Below are 21,510 nucleotides of genomic sequence, written 5' to 3' on the forward strand. Positions count from 1 at the left end.
TGAAGCAAGCATTGTCAGTCAATCATTATGTCGTACCCAATGCACAGATGCGATGGATAAGACACCACCGATCTACTGTAATATTATCCATCACAGTTGATATCGCGAAAAATTTTACAGTAAGTCCAACACTAGCCAATCATGTGACAGCTTGTTTTCTTAATTTCAGTATCATAGCTAAACCATACATCCTCTACTTTGCAAGTATTCGTAGGTGACTGCTCAGCACGTCCAGTCTCACTTAATTCTCGAACACATAAAGACGATCAAATTATACCAGACAACGCTATACATATTTCTTTCTAAGACCTCGCGCATAGTACTCGATCAATCTCTCTGCATATGGCAGTCACAGAGCTATCTAGTCCTCTTATGTTAAAAGATCATCCTCACCTCGCCATTGACCAACCTACCCGGCAACATCGCTACCCAATTATTCCTCAACCGAGCAGGCGAATACAGCTACACTCCACCTCTCTTGGCTGAATTGAGCTTTCCTAGTCCTAACCCCTCCAAGTGCACCACATTTCTCTAAATGTAACCAAGTCTTGAAGCTTAGCACACCATATCGATCTATAGTAACAGATCTCAAAGTGCCTTAATTTAATAGCATACAGTTAAGAAGTACAAGAACGGGGCGATATTTATACACAACGTAGTTCGATACATTTTAAGTAAATATCCAATATATCATGTGTAAAGTAAGGTTCTGGTAGGGGAGAGAGAGAGGGAGAGAGAGGGGGAGAGAGAGAGAGAGAGAGAGAGAGAGAGAGAGAGAGAGAGCGCACTGTGCTCGATTGTATCAAGTCCCCTCCACATTTGGAGAGCGGTTCTTCTGTTTCCCGTATGTCTGTGCATATGCATGTGTTGCGGAAGGACCTGCAGTAGACCAGAGTTAGCGTTAGTGTGGTACCGCCGAGCGTTATATCCAGAGTGTTGTCAGGATGCAGATCCACAATATGCCATGCACGGGATTGGTTTTCAAGGTGGATCCGCCACGCACAATGTACGAAGCGGTGTTGGGATGCAGTTCCACAATATACCACATATATATCGCAATCTGCGACTGGGGAAGAATGGCGAAGGAGTTAGGCCATGCTCTTTGAAAGCAACTATCCTGGCATCCGGCTTTAGGTGTTAGGAAAATTATGGAAAACCATGGGAAACCTAAACCTGGATAGTTGAACAGTGATTTGAATCACTCTCTTCCCGATTTCTAGTACATTACTGTGCCATTGAACCACATCGCTTGATCTCACACGTACTTCGACAAAGTCGTGTTTTACATGATAATAAAATCGAAGTGCGCACTTGCTATTATCGGTATCTCACTACTAACTGTAAGATTATGAACACAGGTGTGCAGATAGGCCTAGCGAGTGTGTAACAGGGAAGGTTGCTGCATTCAGCAGTTGCCACCTACTTTTGGGAGACGTTTTTCTTTCTTAGCGGTTGATATTTACGTTTCTTTCTTTACTTATCTTCCTTGTTTCCCAACTCGGTCTGTGCACTTCTTTAATATACTTAACAAAAGCATAGTTACGTTACTTGGAATTGTCTGCATGCTAGATCATATTGGAAACAGTGTTTTTCCGATTACGTGACTGAATGTTCAATATACCGTGACCTCTGTATGTTTCTGGCAAAAGTTGTCGGTTATCCAGGACTTCTAATTTCTGATTGTCACGCAATAACACTCCTCGGTCCACAGTGTTTCTTTGGAATTAGTGTTTGAGGTATCTCGGAATAGAAATATAAAATTAACGTAAGTTAATGAATCTGTGGATTTGTGTACCGTTGCAGATTTATTACTGGCTACAGAAGCAGTCAACTTGTGAATGGCCGCCTTCACTTGGGTGGAATGTTTCCTGTAGCTGGCCAGGCCGCAAGCCTGTAACACATCGTGTTACGTACCCTCCCAAGAACGCAACGTGCCGTGATGAGTGCATGTGTGGCCGCGCAAGGCTGGAAACAAAGGATGCGTCGACAAGTAATTAATACATATGAAAGCAGGTGACAGTCAGGGACATTTTAATGAGGAACAAATCGCTACTGCATTCATAACTTGCTTCTCAATTTGATTTCGAAGTGTCTAAAAATGCAGCCACGAGTTAACGCATCTAAATACTTGCATGAAAGAAAGAAATCAATCTTAATAATTACCTACGCACAAAGGAACCTAAATCTGTAAACAGATTCCGGCTGCCGCAAAAATGACAGGAATTATAATTCGTTCAATATGAGCGCGCACGAACACGGGAAAGACCACGGTATCAACGGCGGCGCTGCGCCAGGTTAGGAAACCTCTGCTGCAAAAAGGAAGCGGCGAGTTCTGTGTCCCACCAGGCGACAGCTGGCCGCCTGACCAACCATTAAGTTGACACCAGAATTACTTTTTTCAGTTGTAGGCGCACTAGTGTGAGGTACTGACGAGCTAACAAAATCCCTGAGCATCGACGCTTTGGTCCAATTTGCAACGTCTTGGAAGGTCTCCCAGTTGCCGTCTCGCCCGCGACAACGTCTTCTGGATAAGTACTATCCGCCATGCTACGGAAACTTTACTTGCTCGTTACTTCGGTTACAGTCAAGTAATGATGCTTAGTTTCGATCGTCGTTTCAGCGTTTGGCAATCACGAGTATTTCGCGATACTACGGGAGACCAGCAGCAGGCGTTCCGTAAGGTTCACGGAGGTCTGCCACCCCCTCGGTTTGTTGCCGAAACCTAGTTCTCGTGGTTCAGTATTCTCTCTCCGAAGTGTTCTAAGTTCAACTTGTGTAGATATAGGTGAATGTTTTTTTTCTATATGTTGTTGTCTTGTAAGTGGAGGCTGCCCTCTGTCAAGAGTACGTTGTTCTGTGCTAATTTCCGAATACATCTCTTTGCCTTACTTTCTGAATCTTTGTGTTGCGCTTTCTACCACATTTCCCCCAGTATCCATTCGAATCAGTAGCTCCCTGAAAGTAGGGTCGCAGCCCATGCCTCCCCACTGCCCGACACTGGGTAGAATAACAACGTGAGATCCCAATGGGCTATCAGTACTTACCTCGGCCTCTAACTGGGGCAAGATCTTTGCATTCAGGTCGCCTAGGATACAAAAACTGTGGTAGTCATCTTAGGTGAGGTAGCGCAAGCCATCGGGCAGGCAACTGCAAAATATGCATCTACGTCTATGCTCTGAAACGATCTTACAATCTGTATTACTGTCGCTTCCCCCTTTTCCTATTTCAGTCGCAAATGGTTTGTGGGAAGAAAGATTGCTGATAAGACTCCGTATGGACTCGAATCTCTAATTGTATTTTCATCGTCTTTTCGCGAGATATTTGCAGGACGAAGTAGTATATTGGTTGGCTCATCTAGCTATGTACACTCTCGGAAAATTGACAGTAGACCATACCGTTGTGGAGAAGGTTTCTCCTGCAGCGTCTGCCATTGAAGTCACTGATCACCTCTGTGACTCTTTCGCACTTACTAAGTGAACCTGTAACGAAGGCCGCTGACCTCCTTTGGATCTTCCCTATTTCCTCCATCAATCCTATCTGGTATGGATTCCAGACTGACGAGCAGCATTAAGGTAGTGGTCGAAGGATTTTTGTGTAAGCTACCTCCTTCGTGGATGGTCAACGCTTCCTGAAGGTTCTTCCAATGTTTTCTTTGTCATCCCACTTTAAATCACTCCGTTCTCATACTTCAGATATTTTATGAAAGTAACTGCTTCCAGTGGTTGTTCTGCAATCGTGTAATCATACAATAAATAGTCTTTGTATATGCAATAGTTATTGCCACTCCCTGCACCAAGCTGTCTTAAACATACCTTGTAAGTTAAAGAATTTTTCCATTTTAGAGACCATTATTTTTCAGGCTAGTTTATTCTCCGAAAATTGTCTGAAAATGTGGAAGTTAGTTTGCCTAGGAAACAGCAAGGGAACTGCGTGCTTCTTCTTTGGAGGGAAATGGGAGGGCTACGTTGCCCCAGACGGTCTCCACAAGATCGATTTGTCCATTACGAATAACAGTGCGAACCCCAGCACCGCGCTTCATGGAAAAAGTAATCAAGGAACACCTGACTGGAACCTCGATTGATGACGATGATTGTATTGATCGACGTATGCAAGACTTGCCTGAAACTTGGCGATTGTCGGAGAAAGTAGATGCGGTCGGGTACAGATGTATGACACTGGAGTGCATCCCCACAATCGGTAAGGAGTTAGTTCAGTCGCGTAGTGGGCCGGACTCTTGTACAGGTGTCGGACGCCTCTAGTCACTATCGAGGGAATTTATAGGCTGTGCTGTACCTGGGCAGGCCCGTGCAACTATTGTCTAGCCCTGCGGTCAACATTTTGGTGATGTGTTAGAGCACCCTCCATCCACCTTGTGAATATCTTCCTTCATGAGGCAGGAATCAATCGAACATCAGAATCTGCATACATACTCAGAAAGCCACTGTACAGTGTTAGTTGGGGAGTACATAGTACCAATATCGGTTTTCGTTCCTATTAGGTTCCTGTATTGGAATAGGAGAAAGATTATACGTAATAGAATGGTTTGCTGCATCTGTCGACTTGAACCCAATATAGGATGCTTGTGACCAGTTAAAACTTGAACTGCGCCGTTGCAGAAACCTTCCTCACATGATAGATCACCTCAAGAGGGCCACTGTCAAAGAGCAGAGCAAGAGTCAGCAGCCAAGCGTCGACCATCTTGTGGGAGGTATGCTAAGGAGGATCCAAGCATTTTACGATGCATGTGATAACGCAGTACTGAATCGATTATTATGCAGCAACATATTTTGATTTCACAAATATGCGATTTCGAACAGACTGCCTTTATCATAGTTGCTTGCACAGCGAAGATTTGTTTTAGTTTCATAAGACTTGTTCTTTCATTCTCTGGCACACCTTGGAATTACCTCCATTTGTACATCAGCAGGTGTTGCAAATTTGTTTTGAGTAGTTTATCTTCAGTACACTGCTTAGTCAAAAGTTCTTTAAAATGCATGGTACCAAAAGGACTTTTTATAGAATAGAAATTTTGTCACATAACATGTCATATACAATCAGATGATTGAGACATAGGTGACTGATAAGTTTTAAGCTATTTCTAATTGTAAGTATACAGAATAATTACAGGTATTTTGTAATTTTAAGTTCCAAAATATTATTTAAAATAATCATGTTGAAAATAAAGTAAATTTAAGAATAAGTATCTACTTAGAGTACATTTTTTAGCATGACAGAATAAAATGTTAACATCAGGACAGTTATTTGTGACAGTCATAAATTCTTCTACGCTGTAATAACATTCACTTGCTAGGTGTTTTTTAAAATGTTCAAATTCTTCTGGTTCATAATTTTTAAATTTTTCAGACTTTTTCTCAGCCTCATACCCATGAAGTAAGGTGTCTTCTCCAGCAGTTTTAGCCTATGAGTTGGTAACTTATACTGATATTTGTTTCTTGTTTCATAATCATGCTTAAACAGGGTATCTTCAAAAAGTTGCGGGTTTTGTTTAGAAAACTTAATTGTCTCATAGAGGCCAGGAACAGCTGTAACATCAACGGAGGTCTGCATGTTTGTCTTTCTTCTGCACCTCCCATAGCCCTAATGATTTTTTTCTGTAGCCTAAAGACACCCTGTAAGATTGCTTCTCTGATCCCCAAAAAATTATACCATATCTAATCACAGATACAAAATACGCATGATGTACGGTTTTTTTGACTGGTGTTTCTATTATACTGCTTATAACATTCAATGCAAATATTAGCCTATTTTGACGGTGACACATGGCATCTACATGGTGTATCCAGGACAAATTCTTGTTCAGCATTACATTTAGAAAATTGGTACAGTTTGTGGTGGCAAGGTGATTGTCCTCATATGGTATTTCTAGTATGTCATGTACAGCATGTTTTGTGGTAAAGTGAATGATTTGTGTCTTTGTTAGGCTTAATTTCAGACTATTATTTCTCACCCAGGACTCAATTTCAGCCAGAGACTGCTGAAGATGACTAATTAAATTTTCACTTTTCTTGCAACAGACTGTTGCTGTAGAGTCATCTGCATGAAGAATAGTGTCTGAAATTGTTAGTTGAAAGGTCATTTATATAATACAATAACAATATTGGCCCAAGGATAGGTTCTTGTGGCACACCTTGATCTTTTTCCAACTTGAGAAGAATCTCTTACCAGTTTCTCCTATTACTATTCGTTTTCTGTTTAATAGGTAAGATAACATCCATCTCAGCGAATTTTCACTACAACCATGTGCTTGTAGCTTGTGAAGTAGTGGTTTGCGGATCTACTGTGTCAAAGGCTTTACTTAGATCACAAAAGATGCCCGATACATTCATATTTTTATCTAGATTACTACTAATTTTTTTAATAAGTTCATTAATGGCTTGCACAGTGCAGTGTCCTCTTTGGTAACCATGCTGATTGTTCTGGATAATATTATACAGATTATGATAGTTAACTATCTGGTTACACAACTCTTTCAAATATTATGGAAAATATTGCTAACAATGAGATTGGTCGATAATTACTCACTTCATCGTCTGCCTTTTTTGTAAATGGGTCGTATTTCAGCGTCTTCAGTCTATCGGGAAAACATCCTTCCTCGAAATATTGATTCATTAGAAGGGACAGAGGATGTGCAATACCATGGGTGAGCGCCTTTATTTTTATAGGAATTTCATGTCAGACTACAGAATTTAAAATCTTCAGGGACTTTGATATCAGCTACTTCAGAGTAGGATGTTATGGGTGAATGTAAATTTAGTGGAGTTACGTAAACTGGAAACAGGGTACACGGTTGGCGGTGAAAGTTCATCAGTTTTACATGGATATATGAAGTGGCTGTTAAACGCTTCACAGATTCGTGTAGGGTCCCAAGCAGTCTCACTTTGAACCACCAGCTCAAATTTCCGTTGTCTGCCTTTTTTTTAATACCTATTTCATTCTTTACAATGGTCCATATTGCTTTATTTATTTTTAGCGTTTGAAATGTAATTATTATTCTCCAATTTTTTGGCTTGTCTGACAACCTTATCAAAGATTTTCTTATATTGCCTTACATAATTTACGAATTCTGGGTCTCGATTGACTTGCCTCCATATGACGTTCTCTTTTCCTCATGCTTGAAATCTGAATACCCCCTTGTTATCCATTAACCCTTCTTAGGTATGTCAGTTTTTATAGTTATAAAAGGAAAGCATTCATTGAACACCATCAAGAAGGCCTCCAGAAAGTTATTGAAATTTTCATTTACTGAGGCCTTAGCATGAGATGGGGCTGATTTTATTGACTAACATTTCTATATTTTCTTGTCTAAAATTTCTGATTTTCTTGTTTGTGTGCTTTGGTCTAACACAGGGCAATGGCACCAATAGAGCACTGTGGTCTGAGATCCCTAAGCTTTCTATACATTTTCTGTTACTCTGTAGTTTAAGCTACTAGCAATGTTATCTATGCAGGATGCCAACGAAGCAGTTAACCTCGTCATTTCTACAAAATTTAGAATAAAGCCATGTGTGGACATCACCTCCTTCATCTTAAAGGCAAATTTGTCATTTTTTCGCACATCTATATTAAAATCGGCACAAACAACAATTTTTTACATAACTTTTCAGCTTTGAGTTGGAATGAATTTTCAAGTTTGACCAAAAAACTGCGGGAGATTGAGTATCCAGGGGTACGATATATGATGAGTTCTATGCAGCAACTCTCCAATGAGCGTTCTTCATTTAAATTATTGAAATTTTGCTTTGTTCAATAAATTTATATTTTTATCTCTGAGCCAATGTTCACTTAAGTAAACAACCTTTACAGACCATTTTGTTCTCTCTATAAATATTTCTAAGTCGTAAAGCTTACTGACCAGATTACTTGATAAACCTCCAATATTCAAATGCATAATATGATTATTATTTGCTATTCTAGATGTGATGTCATCAAAATTGTCTGCTCTAACCTGGCCAGACACAAATTTTTGTAGACTGCTTATCTTAATGTTTTTTCCCCCCAAGTCTCTACTAAAAAATCCTTAAAATGGCATGGTGGTGAAGTTTTTCTCTTGTTATGTTGATGTTCGTTCTTCTGTTGTTGCTTCTTCCCTTGTTGCTTGTTCATGTGATGATAGTCCTGATTCTGGCAATGCTGATGCTGCCATTACTTGTGATAGCGGCTGTTGTTGTCTGTGATGGTGGCTCTGCTGTTGATTGAGATGATGTTGCTGCATCTGTAGTTCCTGCCACATCTGAGGATTGTCTTGCTTCATTCGATGCTGGTTTTTCTGTCGCTGGTAAGGGCTGTGCTGTATCAGCTGGTGATGGTGGTTTTGTTTCTGATGTTGATAGTGTTTTTTTGTTGTTTTTTTTCTATAGTTTTTGATGGGTTTACTGCTGTAGTTGTTGGTGGTTGCTGTACTATTATTTGTGGCTGGCAAGGTAATCTTGGTTCTGCTGTTGCCATCAACATCTCCATAATTTTAGAGCTGAGAAGTCTCTTTCCCTTTCCGTTTAAGTGCATACCATGTCTTGTAAAACTCTCTCTCTCTCTCTCTCTCTCTCTCTTAGGTGGTTAACTGGCAGAAATTGAGAGTTTTCACGCGTTTTGCATATGTCCTCGAACTGTTTGTTGGCTTTCATGATTTCTTTATTTACGCACGAATGTTTAATGAGGTCGTGTCTATGCGGAATTACAATGATGATCATTGTTTTACTCTTATTGGTATCCAGTATTTCCTTTGTTTTCGACGGCACTCGATAATTCATTTTTGTGAACATCATTGGCTTCCCCCCCCCCCACTATCACTGTGCATTCATTTGCATTTGAAGAAGTTCCGATCCCATGCTTTTTGTAATTTCGTGCATAGATGCCCCTGGTTTCACGTAACTAGATGCGTTTGTAACATGCCCATAACGTAAAATTTTTGAGAGTCCACGCTCATGGCTATCCGAGTGTGTGTTTACTTCGGAAAATTTCGTTCCGACCTTTCTCATCGCGTGAGAAGAATGATCGTCGGTGAGCCTCTGTATTAGCTCTAATATCTCGCGTTTTCTTGTCATGGTCATTTCGTAAGATGTGTGTAGGAGGAAGTAATATGTTGTCCGATTCTTCTCGGAAAATGCACACTCGAATTTTCAACAGTAGACCTCTCCGTGACACACAACGCAGAATAGTGAACAGGGGCCCACAAGAGGTTCACAAATTGACACCACTTATTGCTAGAACTGCCTGTTTCTGAGACAGAAATGACCCTTGAGACAGGGAAGAATTACGCAAAACATAATACCCTATGTCACAAGCGAATGAAAATAAGCAAGGTAGACTACTTTTCGTGTCGAACTATCATTTAAGATACCGTTCGAATAGTAAAAATGTCAGCATTAAGTCGCTGAACAAGATCCTAAACGTGGGCTTTCCACGACAGTTTACTATCTGAACACCAAGAAATTTGAACTGTTCAGTTTCATTAAACGTCGAGTTTTGTGGAATTGCGTGTTAGAAAACGTAAAAACTGAATCTTACTGTGATAAACTGTTACTTTATTTTCTACCACCCATGAACTTATGTGACGAACTGCACTATTGGAAACAGTGGCAATGTTGCACACAATATCCTTTACTATCAAGGTAGTGTCATCAGCAAACAGAAATACACACATCAAAAAAAGTTTTGCATCACTTCCGATCCGAAAGTTCCGGAACCTGTACAGAAAATTGGAATAGAGATCAACATAAACATCATTTCCGCCCTTTTTATTGCTCATGAAAACCACACATTGCATGTTTTACCACCATACAGCGAGACCTTCAGAGGTAGTGGTCCAGATTGCTGTACATACCGGTACCTCTAATACTCAGAAGCGCGTCCTCTTGCATTGATGCATGCCTGTATTCGTCGTGGCATACTATCCATAAGTTCATCAAGGTACTGTTGATCCAGATTGTCCAACTCCCCAACGGCGATTCGGCGTAGATCCCTCAGAGTGGTTGGTGGATCACGTCGTCCATAAACAGCCCTTTTCAATGTATCCCAGGCATGTTCAGTAGGGTGCATGTCTGGAGAACATGCTGGCCACTCTAGTTGAGCGATATCGTTATCCTCATGGAAGTCATTCACGAAATATGCACAATGGAGGCGCGTTTATGAAGACGAATGCCTCGCCAATATGCTGCCGAAATGGTTGCACTATCGGTCGGAGGGTGTTACGGCCGTTACGGCGCCTTCCATGACTACCAGCGGCGCACGTCGGGCCCACATAATGCCACCCCAAAACCGCAGGGAACCTCCACCTTGCTGCACTCGCTGGACAGTGTTTCTAAGGCGTTCAGCCTGACCGGCTTGCCTACAGACACGCCTCCGACGATTGTCTAGTTGAAGGCATATGCGACACTCATCGGTGAAGAGAGCGTGATGCCAATCCTGAGCGGTCCATTCGGCATGTTGTTCGGCCCGTCTGTACCGCGCTGCATGGTGTTGTGGTTGCAAAGATGGGCCTCGCCATGGACATCTAAAGCAAAGTTGCGCATCATGCAGCCTATTGCGCTTAGTTTGAGCCGTGACACTACGTTCTGTGGCTGCTCGAAAAGCATTATTCAACATGGTGGCGTTGCTATCAGGGTTCCTCCGAGCCATAATCCGTAGCCAGCGGTCATCCAATGCAGTAGTAGCCCTTGGGCGGCGTGAGCGAGGTATGTCAACGACAGTTTCTGTCTCTGTATCTCCTCCATGTCCGAAGAACATTGCTTTGGTTCTCTTCGAGACGCCTGGACACTTCCCTTGTTGAGAGCCCTTCCTGGCACAAAGTAACAATGCGGACGCGATCGAACCGCGGTATTTACCGTCTAGGCATGGTTGAAGTACAGGCAACACGAGCTGTGTACCTCCTTCCTGGTGGAATGACTGGAACTGATCAGCTGTCGGACCCCTTTCGTCTAATAGGCGCTGCTCATGCGTGGTTATTTACATCTTTGGGCGAGTTCAGTGACATATCTGAACAGTCAAAGGGACTGTATCTGTGATCAGTATCCACAGTCAACATCTATCTTTCCGAGTTCTGGGAACCGGGGAGATGCAAAACTTTTTTTGATGTGTGTATTTTAGAATCACCTGTAATACTAGGGGGCATATCATTTATATAAATAAATCCCTGGGCACCACCTATTTGACCATTCTTAAAGGGAACATTACAAAATGGCTAAGTACAGGACTAACATTTGCAGCACGGTACTTCAATATTCTGCGAGGTACTCCATCACGATAACTGACAGCCCCCAATCCCTCCAGATGCGAATCCGCCGAGTCACTCTCAAGACCAAACCGGCACTCATTGTCAGAACAACATTGGCCCTCTGTTCGACCGTTCAGGTGGCATGTTGATGACTCCACTCTAGACGCTCACTTGTGCGAGGACATACAGTAGGTTCCCGACAATGAAGGCCGCTTTGCCGAAGCCTTCTGTAATCCGTTTGCTTCTATGCAACACGTTCAGTGGATGCTACAAGGTCAGATGCTAGTTGCCGTGCAGTGCTAAGGCTGTACCATCGTGCCCTTACAGCCAAATAACGGTCCTCCGTTTCTGATGTCATGCGTGGTCGGCCCTGACCTCGTCTTCGGGATACGGTTTCGGTCTCTACAAGCTGTTGCCACATTCGAGAAAGAGAACGATTCATATTAAGCCATTGGGCCACATGAATTTGCGACTGCCCTGCTTCTATTCTTCCTATGGCCCTCCACCGCAGAATGTGTGGTAGGCGTCTTCTCTGTCATACAGCACCGTCTATGAGTGTGTACACAGCGATTGTGGATGTAGGGCTACGCTGCAAACTCTAGCCCGTTGGTAGGTGCCATGACGTCATCGTTGGCGTGATTGTCTATTGACCGGATTGCCGTCTTCCGTGCAGAAAACGATCGTACAGACATCTGTTGAGAGTCTGTATGATAGTATCGTGAGTTAGACACTTGACGGGTAAATAGTAGTTTTTTACTTTAATTTTTGGCAAGAGTGTAAGTTTAAGTAAAAGGCCGACGTAATTTTTTCATCCGCTCCTCCGCTCTGGCAGGTAGAGGGTGCGCGAGTCAGTAGCTGCCTGGCGGCCAGCCTGTGACCATCGCGTGCGGAGCCAGTTAGCCGAGACCGAGGACGCACAGGACACCTGCAGGCTACACAGTCGTCGCCTTGGCGAGTACCCTTCTATTGATTTGAATTTCATTTTCTGATACAATGTCAGCTGATAGCATTGTGAACACAGTCCAGTGCGCGTTCGATAGGAAGTTTAAAACGCCTTCTGCTCTCGAAATTCACAAATGGATTTTTGAAGAAATTAAGTTGGAGAAAAAAAGTGTGAAAGACGTCCGATTTGATTTCGCGCAGAACTCTCTATTCCTAAAACTGTCTAGTGCCATACAGTGCGAGGAACTGGCCAGAGAGAGCAATGGAATTCTGAAATTTCGCCATATAGACGGTGCGGTGAGCGATGTTGTTGTAATGCTCGTAGGTTTTGGTATTAGGAAAATAAAGGTAATTAACTTGCCATTCGAAATACCGGATGAAGAAATTAGCAAATGTTTAAACATGTACGGCAGGGTTCTGACAGTTACAAGAGATAAGTGGCCTAAAACATTCAGATTCCCCGTTGAAAATGGTGTGCGTACCGTGAAAATCAATTTAAGAAAACACGTCCCGTCTTTCAAAATAATCTGTGGGTACCGAGCTTTTATTAAATACAGTGGGCAGCCGCCAACCTGTTCCATTTGTGACGCCGTTGATCATATGCGAAGCATGTGCCCGCGGAGACGGTCTGCCCGCCTCGCTAGGGACAAAGCACTCGCCAGTGCCATGATGTGTTCGGAAACAGAGTTGCCGGCCCTGGGAGTAAAAGCGGCGACGGGCGGTAAGCAGAAGAGAAGCAACGGTCCGGCGGGCCCCTGCACGGGAGACGCAGACATGACAACACGGCAGGCGGCAGCTCTACCTGCAGTGTCAAAAGCCGCCGCCGCCGCACCAGGCTGCCAGGGAAAAAGGAACCGCTCAGAGGGCGTGCCGGTGCATGCCGTTGCAAGGCAGATACAGGCACTAGCGATAACTCACCATTCTATGTGATGCGGAGAAAGTGAACACATCAGAACAGAACCACGAGCAGTGCACCAATGAACTTGTACAAAACTGATGAAAATATTGAAACCGTCAAAAGATATGAGCATGAACACTGGAAGAGGAGAAAAGGAAATAAAAAGAAACAGTGAAAATTCACAGGTCTATCTTTCTCATACCGTAATAGAGCAGAAATGTGCACTTAGAGTAAGGAAGAAAACTGTGCAATGCGACTTTAAAACTAATCATTACTCGCTAAGGAAAGAGTACACACAATAGAAGGGGTCGTGCACTATTTCATTTCGCGGCGCGAAATAATCGAAGTGCGTCGTGTCGTGTGCGCACTAGATGTGTCACGAGAAGAGAAGCGAAGGCCATGATTGCCAACAACCACCGACAAGAATTCATAAACTTACTACAAACACATCCATGTCAACATTCAAGACAGCAATCCCTTCAGATGGAGCCATGCAACCACCATCCCAAATTCGTGCAGTTGAAGCTGACATCTACCACCCCACTCTGCTCCTCCAGCCACTAATCAACACCGATACAAGAAGAATGTATACAGTGTGCATACTGATAGTGATGGGGAACTGTGAAGAGAGCCGCTGAAAGTGGATTTTCAGTTTATTTTTCTCGTTATTTTCCAGTTACTGTTTTCACCATGTAGCCAGTGAAGAGCTATTTTAGTTAGATATGTACATCTACGTATTGTTTCATGCTTATCCATTTGTTAAATTAGTGATTTGCGCTCTCCTCCTTCTAACCTCTAAATAAGTCTGTAAAGCAATTTTCTGTGTATGTTGTTTTTTATTTAGTCTTACATTTACAAAAAAGTTGAATACCCACAAACAATGAAAAATACGGTGGCAGTTTCTTAATGTCAAGTATTTTATCTGTCACCAGAGAAACAATCTTTATATGAAGAGGTGCTTGCTTGTGTTTCGCCTAATGAGTATTCTCTTTAACAAGCTCACTAATCCCCTTGTGCTCTGAACTTACTTAATATGCTCCACTTAGAATTATAATCACGTTTCGTATTTCATATTATATTAATGTAAAATTATAGTAAAGTCGAAAATATGAATTTGCAACAATCCGAGAAAATGTGTCAGTCATACCAATGAATCACATATGGGTTTGTGAAGACCAAATCAATAAAAAACTTTAAATATTCAAATAATATACGTGATAGCTTACTTCTGTTTTATTGTTAATAAAATATGTGTATGTTGAATGAAAGATCCTGGAACGTATATACATCGCTCCTTCCCAAAGTTTTTTTTAATCTGTTGGATGCGCTCCCCCGTCTCTCTCTCTCTCTCTCTCTCTCTCTCTCTCTCTCTTTTTCTCCCCTCCCCTCCCCTGCCGCACATCGTGCATGTGTCGTTTCGTTTGTTTCTGTGGCGGGTGACCTTCATGGCGACAGGCCACTTCAACCTAACGGAAAAGTATTGTTTAGTCTCGTTGTCCGCAAGTAGTGTAAACTCTAATTTTAAATATGTCGTTCTAAGAGGTGCTTGAAAATTCATTGCGGAAGAGAAGAAAGAATAGTGCCATTCATCTTGACCACCTCAGGTTCCTATGCTTGATTTCAAGTTAGTGTTTTCGGACAACTGAAAACAGACTTTGAGACTAACACTGGCTAACAGTTTATGCAACACTACCTCACATACTTGGAAGAATGGAGTATATTAAAGTTCAAACTGATTCATCGTTAAAAAAAAGCTAAGTAAAAGGCTAATCTATGGGCAAAATTCATCAGTGGCATTATGCATTTAATCACAAATAACCCGTGGCAGACTATAGATAGGTTAAATATACTGCACGTTTCATGTTTCGAAACTTTACCAGGCGGTAAAGTTTCTCAATACAATCGTCGATAATATGTTGAGAGATTATAAAGCAAAAGAACGTTCTCACTAAATGCTCCACCCACTAATAAGAATATCACACTTCATAATGTTGAATCTTCACAATTGCTCTGTATGTGACGCATCCTGTACACTCCTTCGGTAGCTCAGTTGGTAGAGCGGTGGACTGTAGTGGTATGAAATGCGGAAATCCATAGGTCGCTGGTTCAAATCCGGCCCGAAGGAATATTTTTAATTTTTTTATGTGCTACACTCTTCCTTTCTGCTCGGTAAAAGACACATTTCAGTATCACCATTTGCGCTAAATGATTATGAATTTCCAGACGAGACTCTGAGCTGGGAAATGCTACGTACATTTACATCGCTAAAGTGACGTTTCCATTTTATTTTTATTATCGTCGTAGGATACTAAAACAAAAATATCATTAAATTGATATAAAAATATGAAATCATCCAGCTTTTGTGTGTTTATGAATGATAAACGATATTTTTACGTACATTTGTTAAAGAATGCGTTTGAATTGGGTCGAATTATAAATAATGGTAAATCTTCCACAGGTACTATACAGACATGGCTGATAAACACCATTGGCTGAAGCCGCAACTACGGTTCCTTGCCACTGAAGTCCCACCACCGTCTTGCTTATCTCACATTTTCAAAATAACTTGCTGTACACTCAGTGCAGCCTGCAATTCTTGCAAAGTGCTCATTACAGGGTTTGCTTTCAGTTATCACTGAAGTGGGCCTAATTTGGTGTCCGACATCGCAGGATCCCGATCATAAGAAATGGTTCAAATGGCTCTGAGCACTATGGGACTCAACTGCTGAGGTCATTAGTCCCCTAAAACTTAGAACTAGTTAAACCTAACTAACCTAAGGACATCACAAACATCCATGCCCGAGGCAGGATTCGAACCTGCGACCGTAGCGGTCTTGCGGTTCCAGACTGCAGCGCCTTTAAGGGGCTCCGGAAAGGCTCAAAATCATGAAAAGTTCAATTTTTACTTTTTTGCGTTTTCTGAATCTGCAGACTATTACCTTTTAATAGATATATAATTTATTCAATTCCGAAGACTACAACTATTTTTAATTTTTTTTTAATGTGTTCTACATGGGCGTGCCCCACTGTGGCGCTGTTATACTGATGTCAAATGGTGTTATTATTAACGTCCGTGTTCATCAGGTACATTTTAGTGATGAGATAAAGTATGTGTTGTGGCTAACCTGTGATGATTCAATATATATCGCTGGTGTGATTGTCGATTGTTTCATGTTTATTTACTCTGTCGTTATCTCGAAAATATTCGTAATTAATTCTGTTTCTTGAGTCTCTGTTTTGTTCAAGTATAATAATGAGTAAAAGTAAAGTTATTAGAAATCCTCTGAAGGCCTTTAAGAAAAGGAGAAATGTTGGAAAGCCAAAGGTATGTGTTATTACTGTAAACAATAAAGACGATAATCAAGTGAGTGAACCTAACGTCTCAAGTACACCTGCCCATAGCAGTCTAAGTGGGAAAGAAAATACTTCACAGAAGAAGCTTGGTTCAATGAGTGAAAACTATGAATGTTTTATGGGGGAATCGGTGTGAATGAAATATTTGATATGTCGGTTCTCAAAGTAATTTTTTCAAACTGTGTAAGATGTATTCATTGTAGTGAAGTTGGTCTGCAACTCTCCATAATAAAGCACGTAGGACTTGCTAGTGAAATACAACTGAAATGTGATAAGTGTTCATACATGACCACCTTTTGGAACGGTGTTGCAGTAACTGCAACTGAAGAAAATGGTAGCAAAATCTACGAACACAACAACGAGCGATGCTTGCTTTAGACAAGGAACGCCTTCGGGCTGCAGACAGGGCTGTAAAGAGTCTAGAAATACAAGCAAGAGTAAACAGGAGGAGGAACAAGAGGAAGCTGGAGGAGGAGTTTGCAGAGGATGAAGTTAATCCATCCTATGGACCTGGAATGCACTAAAAAGTTAATCCAATCTTTGTCGCTCGATTCCCAAAACTTTTATTTTCTCATACTAATTACACGTTTTCTAAGGATCTTCCAAACATATTTGTTTCAAACTTTCAGTAAATGTTACACAGTACCTTCTGCATAATTTAACACAGCCTTTTTCCAAAAAACTGTATATTTTTGAATCTATAAACAAAAAATTGCAAAAAAATGTTGTGAATTTTCATTACAATTGAAAAAAAAAATCATATTTAATAACTGAACTAAAATTTTGTAATATCCCTGTGTTAAGTCGTAGCCCATATTCCAATAAATAATCCGTAAAAAGTTCAACTTCCTACCTCAAATACTTTGTGAGGAAAGATGTAATATATAAGCATTATTTTAACATTGCAAGTATAGGGCGTTCCGGAGCCCCTTAACCGCACGGCCAGATCATAAGAAAGATGTGTCCTTCCGGCTCAGACTACACTTGGAGAAATAAGCCAGCTCAAGGCTGTAGAGAGAATTATGGAGTGGTGGTCCATAGGAGGAACAGTTAATTTTGTATTTCAACGTGGTCTCGATATTCACAAGAAACTATGTCAAGTGTAAGAATTCAACAACTGAGAAAAGTACCTGCCGTTATTCATCATGATTCGGCTCGCGCCGGCAGCGTCCGAGCCCAGAAGGAGATTGTTTCCTCCTGCCTGTGCTTCTGAAAAAATCTCGATTCTTTGTTGTGTACTCTCTTTCGTTTGCTTCCTATTGGCCCTTACTGGGAGATTGTGGCGCCGTTATACTTGTTATACGAAATAAAAATTTTAAAATAAAAGCCGGCCGCGGTGGTCTCGCGGTTCTAGGCGCTCAGTCCGGAGCCGCGTGACTGCTACGGTCGCAGGTTCGAATCCTGCCTCGGGCATGGATGTGTGTGATGTCCTTAGGTTAGTTAGTTAGGTTTAAGTAGTTCTAAGTTCTAGGGGACTGATGACCACAGATGTTAAGTCCCATAGTGCTCAGAGCCATTTTAAAATAAAAGGTACGTTTTTTTGCATAAATACAATCACTTAAGCTTTCACTTCGATCTACTGTATTATATTCAATTTTTAGAAACGATCATTAAAATCAGAAGAGGATGAAATATTTTGCAAACAAGTTTTGTTGAAAGTACAGTTTTTTTTTCAATGTAATTCTTTAGTTAACTTCTGAAAAGTTATCCTGTGTTGCAACGTACGTTTAGATAGGTCATTACACCACATATAACTTGACGATAATTATACATTCGAAATTAACATATGTTAAAAGGCCATCTACAAGTTACATCACGTTTTAAGAAGAGGGGGGCGGGGGTTAAAGGGCAGAGGTGGTCGCTAATCTAATGAGGTGTAGCGAGGATCAAAGAGGATTTGGATAAAATGTACAGTCTGTTACTTCACAGGGAAACTGTGAACCTCGAATTGGCCTGCTATCTGTGAAAGGGGCAGTTCACACAATGTCATATCTCGAAGTAATAATATAAAGAAAATTAGTGATAAAGGCAACGTAGCAACTCCAGTGGCTAAGTTAAAAAATTGCATGAGGAACAGCATTGCAGTAAAAATTGAGAACGCATTTCTACGCGAATTAAAAATAAGAAACTAAGTAACTTTTACACATTCAGTCCCATAGCTTACAAAAAGACACAGGTTTGAAAACTCGAACAGAAAAGTTAAAATTTCACCTTCATGTTGCTTAGTTTATGTCAACATTACGAACCTTTATACAAAACCATAAATATCATTAAAGGTCTAGAGCGAATTATGGCTTCGCAGTGGAGACTGTGGTGATTCGAAACTTACTGGCAGACTAAAAATGAGTGCCTGATCGGAACCTGGCACATTATCCTATAAAGGTAATATAATTCGCCATAAAAAAGAGTACTTGGGAAATATTGGAAATCTGTTAGATTTTGAGTTTTATCATCTCTTGCAACATTTCGAAGTTCAGAGGGAAAATGTTCGTTCATAAAGAAGGGCTGGCAGTAGGAAACAGTCTTGCCAGTATTATAGCGAAAATTTTTAACAATTACCTTTAACTTTGTTTTTAAAACCACACCCATACATTATTCAAATACTTATTTATTAGTATAGTTATGTTGACGACTCTTTGTATGCAGGCAGTGCAGAAGACATTAAAGAAGTGGCAAAGATGATGATTCGATAGGTGCAAATATCGGATTTATCGTTGATATCGAAACAATCAAATCAATTTCCCTCGCCTGATGATTACTGAATGCAGTGGAGAATAGGAGTAGGGAATGTGTAGGAAGCAGATTACCACTGACGCAGTTATTAGCGCAAAATCGAGTCACCCATGGCAGCAGAAGATTTTCAAAAACGCAATAGCAAATTATCAGTCGAATATTATCGACAAGTTGGATAAGAAAGTAAAAGCGGGCATTTACGACAAATCTTCAGGCATCTGTTATGAGTTGACAATAAAAACAATGAAGAGAGAGCATGACGTGTTGACGTGACGTACAACATACATTTCTGAAAAAATAGTGCCAATGCCTTCACATGCACAATTCAAGAGATTGGTTTAAAGTCACTAAAACGCTTGGAAATTGCCTGAAACACAATAGATAATGTGATTAAAGGTTATAAATATTAAAGTCAATACCCGGAAGTGTGGTAGTTGTGATGAAGTATGCACCTGCCAAATGACTAGAAAGTTTTGTAGAGGACGCAGTTACCTGTGAGGAAATTGTCCTTTGAAAATCACTTCAAGATTACAAAGTTAAACACTAACAAACTTACAGCACGGTGCAGAGTGTTAGACAGTTGTTAATATAAGGAAAGCGATTAGGCACTGCACAAAATGCAAAAGCGCGGCAACTTCACTGCAGGATTGTTGAGACACAAATATTATGGAGTGGCAGTTTGTAGTGACAGAACAAGCAGGGGTTCAATTGCAGGTAAAGCAAATTATAGTTCGCTGGTAGGATATTGAGCATCTGCTATTTTTCTCAAAAAAAAAAATCCAAATGGAAAGTTTTTCGGCTCATGCTTCTGTACTGCTGAACTGTAATAAGGTTGGACGAACAGAGGACATCGACCTTATGCAAAGGAGAGTGATCCGATTTGGCAATGTCGTTTGACAAGCTACTGTGTAACGAAAGTACTGAAAAATCTTAGGTGGCATACCCTCGAAAAAATGCCATTTTCCGCGAGAATATTCTTAAACTGTGAGAGGTATTGTCAGTAGATTACAACTATAACCTAATATTTAGTCGACTCTCCATTGTCCCTAATAACTGCAAAAATCCTCGTAGAAATTGATTGTATAAGGGCAGTGATCTCTTCTTCGGAGACTGAAGTCCACCCCACTCGAATTGCAGTTTTTAGCTCGGCCACACTATGAAACTGCCATCCACTGTGATAAACACGTCGTGCTAGGACCCCCCCCCCCCCCCCCCTCCCGTAGATTCTGCATGGGATTTAAATCCGGACTTCTCAATGACCAGCTCAGAATTAGAATACCTTTATCTTGAAACTACGATTTTGTCTTAGCAGATCTGTGAATACCAGCGTTATCGTGTTGGAATAGTGTATTATCATCGTCAAATTCCTCATACATAAAAACCAATTCAGCTTCCAGCACTTCCGTATAATCATCGGACTTAATTTTGGGGTACAGCCATGCTATGTTGTACGTGCCTTCAGCGCAAAATGCTGTCCAGATAACAACACTGTCACCGCCAAAGATTCACCGAACGTGTTCTTCTGTACGGAGACCATGCCAGTAATCATGAGAACCATCTGGGCCATCCAAATTAAACTACTTTTCGTCATTAAAAATTACTTTGTTCTATTCTACGGTCTATGACATATGTTCTTCCGCAAACTTCGGCCGAGCCTCCATATGCACATTGTTTGAAGGTGGCTTTCAGAGCCGTTTCTTGAATGCCAGGATATGTCTATCGCGTCTGGAAGTGATTTGAGGAGGAAACAAGCCGTCGACTTTTGCTTTGCGCATAATCAAACGCGTATCGGATGGTGAGTTTTCGTGTCCGGTCATGTTTGCCATAGCGTGCACCCAACCTGACAAAATTATCAATAACAGAACTGTAACGCTCTAATTTCTTTTCAGACTGGCGATTAGACATGTCGATTTCTTTGTACGCCGTAGTACTTGCTTGCTCTTCACCCAGTGAGGCTGACCACGCTGCATTATCACAAATAACTGCCGTACGACATTAGGAGACACACCTCCAACCTGTAATTGGAGCGAACTGTTAACAACAATCATTGTGCACGTCATCTAGCGGACCCACCTTTATGCCAGCTTCGCCCTTTCCTACCCGAAAGCTGCCATTCTCAGTTTTTAAGTACATGTCCTAACTATAATAGTGAAACGTGTACGTGTTTTGTTTTGTTTACCGTATGGGAAAAACGCGTGCAATACGAAATATGTAAATAAACATTTTTTTCCACATATAACCACGTACCTTTGTACTAAACTCCACCACTGTAGCAGCTCAAACCATGACCATAGAGCAATTAACGTAGCGTGTTTCATGCCTCCACGCATAACGCACTACGAAGCCATCAGCA

The 21,510-nt window shown here is 41.2% G+C and overlaps 1 protein-coding gene and 1 non-coding gene across 2 annotated transcripts in view; one reads left to right on the forward strand and one right to left on the reverse strand.

Annotated features, from left to right (window-relative positions):
- The window catches only part of LOC124775501 (RNA-binding protein 25-like), a 76,762-nt gene that overhangs the window by 30,201 nt on the left and 25,051 nt on the right, over positions 1-21,510 (reverse strand). The window contains exon 2 of the mRNA XM_047250333.1: positions 12,832-13,008. Coding sequence (XP_047106289.1) covers positions 12,832-13,008 — 177 coding nt within the window. The remainder of the gene's footprint in view (positions 1-12,831; positions 13,009-21,510) is intronic.
- On the forward strand, positions 15,106-15,195 carry Trnay-gua. Its single transcript is given in 2 exon segments — positions 15,106-15,142; positions 15,160-15,195. It is a non-coding gene; the product is annotated as a tRNA-Tyr (tRNA).

Source organism: Schistocerca piceifrons, chromosome 2, assembly GCF_021461385.2.
Source record: "Schistocerca piceifrons isolate TAMUIC-IGC-003096 chromosome 2, iqSchPice1.1, whole genome shotgun sequence".
NCBI lineage: Eukaryota > Metazoa > Arthropoda > Insecta > Orthoptera > Acrididae > Schistocerca > Schistocerca piceifrons.